General features: G+C 52.4%; 1 protein-coding gene across 2 annotated transcripts in view; it reads left to right on the top strand.

The window, feature by feature from the left end:
• MVB12B (multivesicular body subunit 12B) overlaps positions 1-7,480 on the top strand; it is a 148,631-nt gene that overhangs the window by 3,936 nt on the left and 137,215 nt on the right. For both annotated transcript variants that reach the window (XM_014529406.1, XM_014529405.1), the window contains exon 2: positions 2,142-2,264. In XM_014529406.1, the coding sequence (XP_014384892.1) occupies positions 2,154-2,264 (111 nt within the window). In that variant the 5' untranslated portion in view covers positions 2,142-2,153. The remainder of the gene's footprint in view (positions 1-2,141; positions 2,265-7,480) is intronic.

Raw genomic sequence — 7,480 nt, 5'->3', positions numbered from 1 at the left:
CGGGAGCGGCCATCTTGGACCCGCTGCGGGGCTGCCGCGGTGCATCCTGGGAGCGCATCCCCAGCACTGGCGGGTCCCCTCCCGCACCTGACAGGGGCGCCAAACAGAGCGGAGCCATTGTCATCAGTGCCTCGTGCAGGATATTGGAACCCGAGGACGTGAATCTCTCAGCAAATAGAATATTTCTTCTTTATTCCCAGGCTCACCTCCCCCTCCTTCTCTCTTGGATAGTAGAGGCAGTACTCTCTTAATAAAGAAAAAACTTACCTCGCATGTTCTTTATTAAATTCACAGCGTGATGTTTCAGCACTAGTAGAATTCGTACATTCTGTTAATGAGTTGTTAATTGCAAAGCATTTTGGTAACCAGCAGCAGGTACCCATATTTTGCAAACTGCAGCATTGTTGTTAGGTTACCGATAAGAGGGGATTTTCCGAGTGAAGATACTTTTTGATCAGTGTTTGCTTGGGATTGTGCTGGTGCAGATATTTAATGACAGACCTTCTCTTATTGGGGGCGTGCGTGGGCATTCATTCATTCAGTAAATATATACTTTAAACCTCCTGTGTGTGGGGAGCACTAAGCCCTGTGCTTTATGCAGATAAACCTACCTGATAAATGACACTTTAAAAAGAGAAAATGATGCAGTGATGCAACGTGGTGTCCTGGGCCCTGCCCTGGGCTCCCAGAAGCTTATTCTCAGCAGACTTAAGTAAAGCGTAACTTGGTTTGCTTTTGTCACAAACAGACGCTGAGAGTGCAGCTGCTGCCAGGCTAGGAAACACCTTGATCGGAGATTTGGCTGCATTGTGTTAAGTCTGTTTCCGGAGCCTTTTGTGGGGTCCTGGATGCCGATTACATGGGGGACTTGCATATAGCATTTTGGTTGTTCCTGTTTAGGAGGCAAACTCCTTTTTAATAGCCTCTGCTTTTCTGATTCTCGGCTGAGAACTAAGAATATTCCTCCTGCCTGCTGAGTTAGGCAGGGTGTTTGGTTTGCTTCAGAAGCAGTAACCGGCCTTGAGAGATCTGGCAGACCTGCAGCCAGTGGAACTTAATTGTTGCAGAAGGAGGTGGAATTTAACTTGCTCTTTTTCAAGGCTTGTCCTTTTAAAAGTACTAAAAGTCATTTACATAAGGTGTTACCTTTTTTATTTGCTTTCTGGTGCACTGCCACTCAGCTGCCCAGACCCAGTGCTCTCTATATACTGCTTGTCTCCTCTGGTCACATCAAGGGGCAGTCAGCAGCAGAATAATAATTCCATTTCCCCTCCCTTTCTCCCCAAGTGTCCAGCAAGAACTACGGTCATTGTTAGTGTTTAGCTTTGAGTAAATGCCCACGACCCGCAGGATTAAACACAAAAAAGGGACCTTCCAGTCCTCTTGGGAGTGATGCCTACCACGTTTCTGGTCAGTTACCCTGGGCATGTGTACCCCAAACCCCACCAGCCTCATCTGCTCTTTGTTGAGTGCGCACTATGTGCCAGGGACCGCTCCAGGGCCTTCCTGTACGTGACTCTTGGCTCTCACAGCAGCTCTGGGACTGTCAGTACCAAGACTCCGTGTCGCTCAAGGCTGTGGAGCCTGGACTTGAACCATTCCTTTGCCTCCATGCCAGGAGACTGTCTTCCAGGCGTGTGTTTGCAAAGCTCTGTCCCCTGCGCAGCCCCGTTTGGCTGTGGCGGAGACTGTAGGTTTGGAAGTCTGCACTTCCAGAGGAAATAGTACAGGGAGGGAAACGCAAGGTGGGGTTAGACTTAGTCAAGTCTGACTTATCCTCGGAGAGGCTACTGGTGTCTGTTCAGAGTCAGGCAGCTGGGTGGGAGATTTGAGAATGGTTTGCCTTTGGGTCCGAGTTTAAATTACATGCATACTCAGAGCAGGGACAAGCCCTCATTAACTAACAGTGTTAGCTCAGTGCTCAAGGCTAACTAGAGACAAGCGGAGGCCAGTGATGTTTTGAATTCTTGCTCAGAGAAAAGAGTCAGGTGGGGTCAGGGCTCCTTTAGCTCTTTCAGGAAGTGGAGCTCAGCTCAGGATACTGGCCCCGAGAGTCCGGTTCTATCTGTGTGAGACTTTGCATTGTTCACGTTAAGCACCGAGTTTGAATTCTGTGCTTTCTTTTTCCTTTTCGGAACCAGGACAAGTCCACCATGCCTGAAGTCAGAGACCTTTCAGAAGCCTTGCCGGAGACGCCCATGGACCCCATCACAGGCGTGGGGGTGGTGGCTTCGCGGAACCGCGCCCCGACAGGCTATGATGTAGTAAGTCAGGATTCCGCTTTGTACCTTTTGTTCACGGATTCAACAGATGTTTACCTCCTGTGTTCAAGACCCTCTGAACCTTGTGTGTAAGATATGTTTCTTCCCTCTAGGAACTTAAGCAGGGAGGGGGAGAGCACCAGTGGGCAGGCAGGGGAGTGTCCTGGATTGGGAGTCAGAGGGCCGGAGCCTGTCTGGGCTGTCCCTGGCCGAGTCCCTTGACCTCTGGGATGCTCATTTTCACCTTCTGTAAAATCCAAGGGCTGGATTCATTGATTTCCTGTCACTTCTCGTTGTGACATTTCATGAAAAGGATCCAAGTGTCTGAAAGACCCTTGGCGATTGTCATAGAGTGTCCCCCACGGATACATGTCCCATACAATCGTACCGCTCTTACCGCTTCCAGAGCAGTGTCCTCCCCAGCGGCTCATGTAGCTCACGGCTGCGCTGGGAGGGCCAGTAGCTGCATCTCTGCTGCTGAGGAGAACCCGAGCTCCGGGAGGTGAAAGGACAGAGTCCCCGTCCTCGGGGGCAGGTCAGGACCCGACCCCCCCCCCAAACCCAGCGCTCTGACTGACCCACCACCCCGCTTGGCAGGAACGTGCCGTGCTTCTCGGCAGATGTCGGTGGCGGTCAGTAGCACTGATGGCCGGAACTGGTTCTTTTGTTGTTTCCATAAATAAACTCCGATTTGGGTGGAGCTTTAAAAAATGCAGAGAAACATCAGGAGGGTGTAGTAGACACTGACCCTGGTCCTGGTTCTGAGATTCTGAAGTAGCCTTACTTCCCTCTTGTTTAGGGCAGCGTTTTATTCTTGTTCGTTGAGCGGGGGTACCAAGACTCGTAAAGAAGGAGGGCCTCGGCAGCCAGCACGGGAACCTGCCGCGGTGATGAGATGAGTGTCTGGCGCCCAGGCGTGGGGGTGCCAGGCCCGGCCCCGAAGGAGCCCCGCGGCAGGGTCTCTCAGCCCTGGCACGATGGGCGTTTTGGGCCTGATAATCACATACCTTTGTGCTGTGGGCTGTCCTGTGGTCATAGGATGTTTCGTAGCTTCCTTGGCCTCTACCTACAGATGCCAGTGGCACCAACCCCCCCAAATTGGACAACCAAAAACGTGTCCAGAAATTGCCAGGCGTCCCCAGGCTGAGGGGTGGGGGGGCAGGATCAGCCCCCGATGAGAACGGTGCCGGGTGCAGGGGTCAGCGGCACTGGGTCCTGTGGGAGGGGAGCAGCCTGTTAAAATGCTCCGTGTTACTTTCCCAGCTGTTTGAAAGCTTATAAACATTTTAAACGTGAAGGGACGAGGGAATCTTTTTTGACAAAGATTTGAGTCTTCCTGCTGCCTGACTTCAAAGCACTGTTTGAATGTATAACTTGTCATAAAATAGAATCATTAGGTATGGCTTCGTGCCATAAAACTCTTGAGGAAGCTAATAAAGCTGTTCCCGATTTGAGAAGCCAGTGTCTTTTGATGAATTAGATATGAAGCAGCACGCCGTGCGTGGGGCAGGGCCAGCGCTCGCCATCTCTGGGGGGACTGGCCCTGGGTTGCCCTCCTGGGAGGGCTCCTGCTGGGCTCACCCCCCGGGTGCAGGTCTCCCACCTTCGTGCTCTGCCGTTTCGCTGATCTGTGTCCTTCACATTCTGCTGGTGCCTTTGGGGTCGTCTCGGATGCTTGCTGGTGGGCGGCAGATGGCCTTTGATCGTCTGGTTTTCTGAAAGTCTTGGTAAGTCTGACAGGAGCAGAATCCATCCCTATCATTTTCTCCTAACATCGAGCTCAGGGCAGAGGGGCGCAGTGTCAAATGAGTGAAATTAATAAGCACATCTCATGATTATGCCGCGCCGTGCATTACAGTGGAAGGTGAGCAGGGCAAGGGGCGCCAGGGGCGGCCTGGCAATTACCCAGCCTCCGCGCCGGGACGAGCGCGGCCGAGCTCCTCCGGAAGCCCTTTCCGGGAGAGAGTTGGAATCGTCTCGCTGTGCTGACCTCTGGACTCTTCTAGGTACACAGCTGGTTCCCAGAGGCCTGACCCCGAGTTCAAGGGCAATGAGGGGATTTGCTTTTATCTGGAGTTTTGTGTGAAGTCAACATCCAAACCGGAAAGTAAGGTGTTTGATGGTGGCTGGGCCACGGAGAGGCTTGGAGCCGCTGCGGAAGCCCTGCTGCGGGTGGTGGCGAGACCTCGGCCTGTCCATCCGCTGGGGAGCGATCTGTCCCTGCGCAGTCACAATGGGCACCGGGACCACGCAGCCCGAGGGTGGGACACCAGATGGACGCCGACCCGGGCAACACAGCCACTTTCAAATGGGCACAGGCCCTGGTGCTGCTCCAAGTAAACGATGCCCAGCGTTTGCTTATGAACATTTAATGTTATAACTCCTCTCCAGGTCAGGGGAAGCTGCCTCCTAGGCGAGGGGCTGAGGATTATTTGCTAAACTTCTTCATTTATTGTCCTGATTCCTGCATTCCTCTCTGAAATAGCCAACACCCCCCGCTCCACGGCCTCGCTCTCTGGTCTTGGAGTGGCGGCGGCTGCTGGCAGCGGGCGGGTGGGTCTCATGTGTCCTTGTGATGCCACCGCACCTGTAGAATGACTCTCTAGATGCCGGGTGTTTGCTGAGGGTAGTACATGCTGTTTTTTTCATACGTGGATGCTTCAAAGTTGCCTAAAGTGTGAGTGAAATGAGACTGGAAGGTGGAGGTGGCTGTGAACTTGGTGGCAGGCTCAGGAGCAAGATTGGAGTGGACTGACGAGCCCAGTGGAAGTGGGAAGTGACCATGGGAGGCCGAGTGACGACGGCCTTTAAAGAAGGAGGATAGAGGGAAGTGGTCCCTAGAGGATGACGTGGGCTCATGGGTCTTTTTTTCTTTGTTTAAAGGTGGAAAGTGTTGGGCACGTTCAGTTGCTGATGGGAAGGAACCGGCAGTGTGTGTGTGGCCGGGGCGGGGGGCGAGAGGGGGGGGGGGCAGTGTAGGACAGAGCTGCTGGCTGACAGGGCCGAGCTCCAGAGGGCAGAGGACTGGCATCCTGAGCTGCAGAGTGAAGCCAGGAAGTCATGTTTTCTAGCTCTTCTTCCTATGGCCGGGAAGCCAGCTGTGACCTTTGACCTCCGAGGGGGCCTCCCGGGGCTGTGCATGGGCCAGTCATCCGGAAGTCCCCACTTTCATTCCTTCCTTTCTGCTTTCTCGCTCCCTCCATCTCCCTTTCGTTCAGCACTCCTGTTTATTTCTGAAACCATTAGACCACAAAACACTTCTTAAAAACTGTGGGCCTGTATAATTTGTATATGCCCTAAATATGTTTGGGAGTTTCTAAATAATTGGAAGGTTCAGTTGCTTGAACGGTCAAGTGTGAGGACTTTGGGGGTACCAGGAGAGATCGGCTCCCCTCTGGACCAGTGGGCCCTGTCTAGGGGACATAGAGAGGGATATCTTTAAAATCCTAAACCTGCAAGTAAGGTCCTACATTTTACTCACCAAAGTAGAAAAAGAAAAGAAAAATCTTGTAAATGCTGATGCAGATTCAAGCAGGCTGGTGTTTTTATATCGCGCTCAAGATATTTTAAAGGTCACATGAAAGCACGTGAAGGTGGCAACGATATCTCATTAGAAACATGGGGTGGATAGCGAGCGAGTGAGGCTGTCCCGTCGGATCACAGCTGTCACTGTCGCTCCAGAAGCCGCAGTTGGGGAGGAGGGGCGAGCAGGGCAGGAAGCCACCCTCTTCCTCCTGGCGGAGGACCGGTCGGCCCAAAGCCTCCTGGGCTGTCCTCCGGGAGCCCTGCCTCTGAGAAGCAAAAGCAGAAGCAAGGGCAGCAGCTTTTCCTGCTGCCTCCAGTTCCCTCCCCACGTGGCTCTGCCGTCAGGGCTGCTCCCAATTCGGAAATAACCACAGGCTAAGTCCCGCCTCACACGCTGGTTTATTTTCAGAACCAGAGCTTGTGTTGATAAAAGGTACCAGGTGTTCCTCCCTTTAGTTCTGTTAGAAAATACATTAAACTGAGATTTACTGGAAACACGGAAAGCGGTTTTATGACCAGTCCCTAGGCCTTTGTATAACTCTGGCATCTTCCCTGGCCATTGCGCTTTGCCCGGCAGAGCTCCGGCCTCGGGGCGTGGAGCAAGCCAGAGAGGAAGCACATGGGCTACTTGTGCCTGGCATCCAGGAGGTGGGCGAGAAGCAAACATTGGCCTTTGTTAGGATGAGTCAATCAGAAATAGTGCTGTCCAGCCCGGGTGGCTCAGTGGTTGGGCTTTGGCCCAGGAACCAGGAGGTCACGGTTCGATTCCTGGTCAGGGCACATGCCCAGGTTGTAGGCTCAATCCCCAGGAGGGGGCATGCAGGAGGCAGCCGATCAATGATGTTTCTCTCTTTTGGATGTTTCTAGCTATCCCTCTCCCTTCCTCTCTCTCTCTAAAAATCAATAAAAACATATTTTAAAAAAGGAAGAAAGAAAGAGTGCCTTAAACTGCCTCCTTCTAAACTTTTCTCCCCAACCAACTAGGAATCTTGGTTTTGACCCAAAGATTGCGATAATGACTTATTCCGTAGTGGAGGGGACCCCGGGGCACAATCCAGTGTTCTGGCACTTCCTCTGTTCACTGGAACTTCCTGTCCATTATTTAGAAAAGCTTCTAACAATGAAACCTCAGTTGGTTGGATTAATGGAAAAGATGAGGGACATGCTTTAATTTTCCTTTCATTGTTTTCGGTTAAACTTTCTATTTTGAGATCATTAGAATCCGCGTGGAGTCTTAGGAAGTAGGATGCAGAGATCTTGTTTACCCTTTCCCCAGCTTCCCCCAGTGTAACACCTTGCAAACTGTAGTACAATCTCCCAACCTGGATGTTGACACGCATATGGTCAAGACACAGAACATTGCTGTTTTTAAATGTACTGGGGACTTTCTCTTTATTCCAGTGTGGTGAGGCCCACAGATCAGGAGACAGCTGCCATCGAAAAGATGGTTTGTTCTCATGGACCCCAGAGGAGGGGCACACCACACCACGCAAGACCAAGAGGGAGCGAGCGGAGGCTCCAGGGCTGGTCAGGAGGCGGAGGAGCGAGGGGAAAGCTTGGGCGAGAGCCTTTTTGTGGTTTCCGCAGGAGAGGCAGGGAGAGGCAGGCTAAGCAGGCTGAGGACTGCCCAGTGTAAATGGTTCCGGTGGCTTTGGGCTGTGGAGATGGTCTCTAGTTGTCAGATACCTGGCCCT

This window comes from Myotis brandtii, unplaced genomic scaffold (genome assembly GCF_000412655.1).
Source record: "Myotis brandtii unplaced genomic scaffold, ASM41265v1 scaffold68, whole genome shotgun sequence".
Taxonomy (NCBI): domain Eukaryota; kingdom Metazoa; phylum Chordata; class Mammalia; order Chiroptera; family Vespertilionidae; genus Myotis; species Myotis brandtii.
This window is presented reverse-complemented; position numbering and strand designations above follow the sequence as displayed.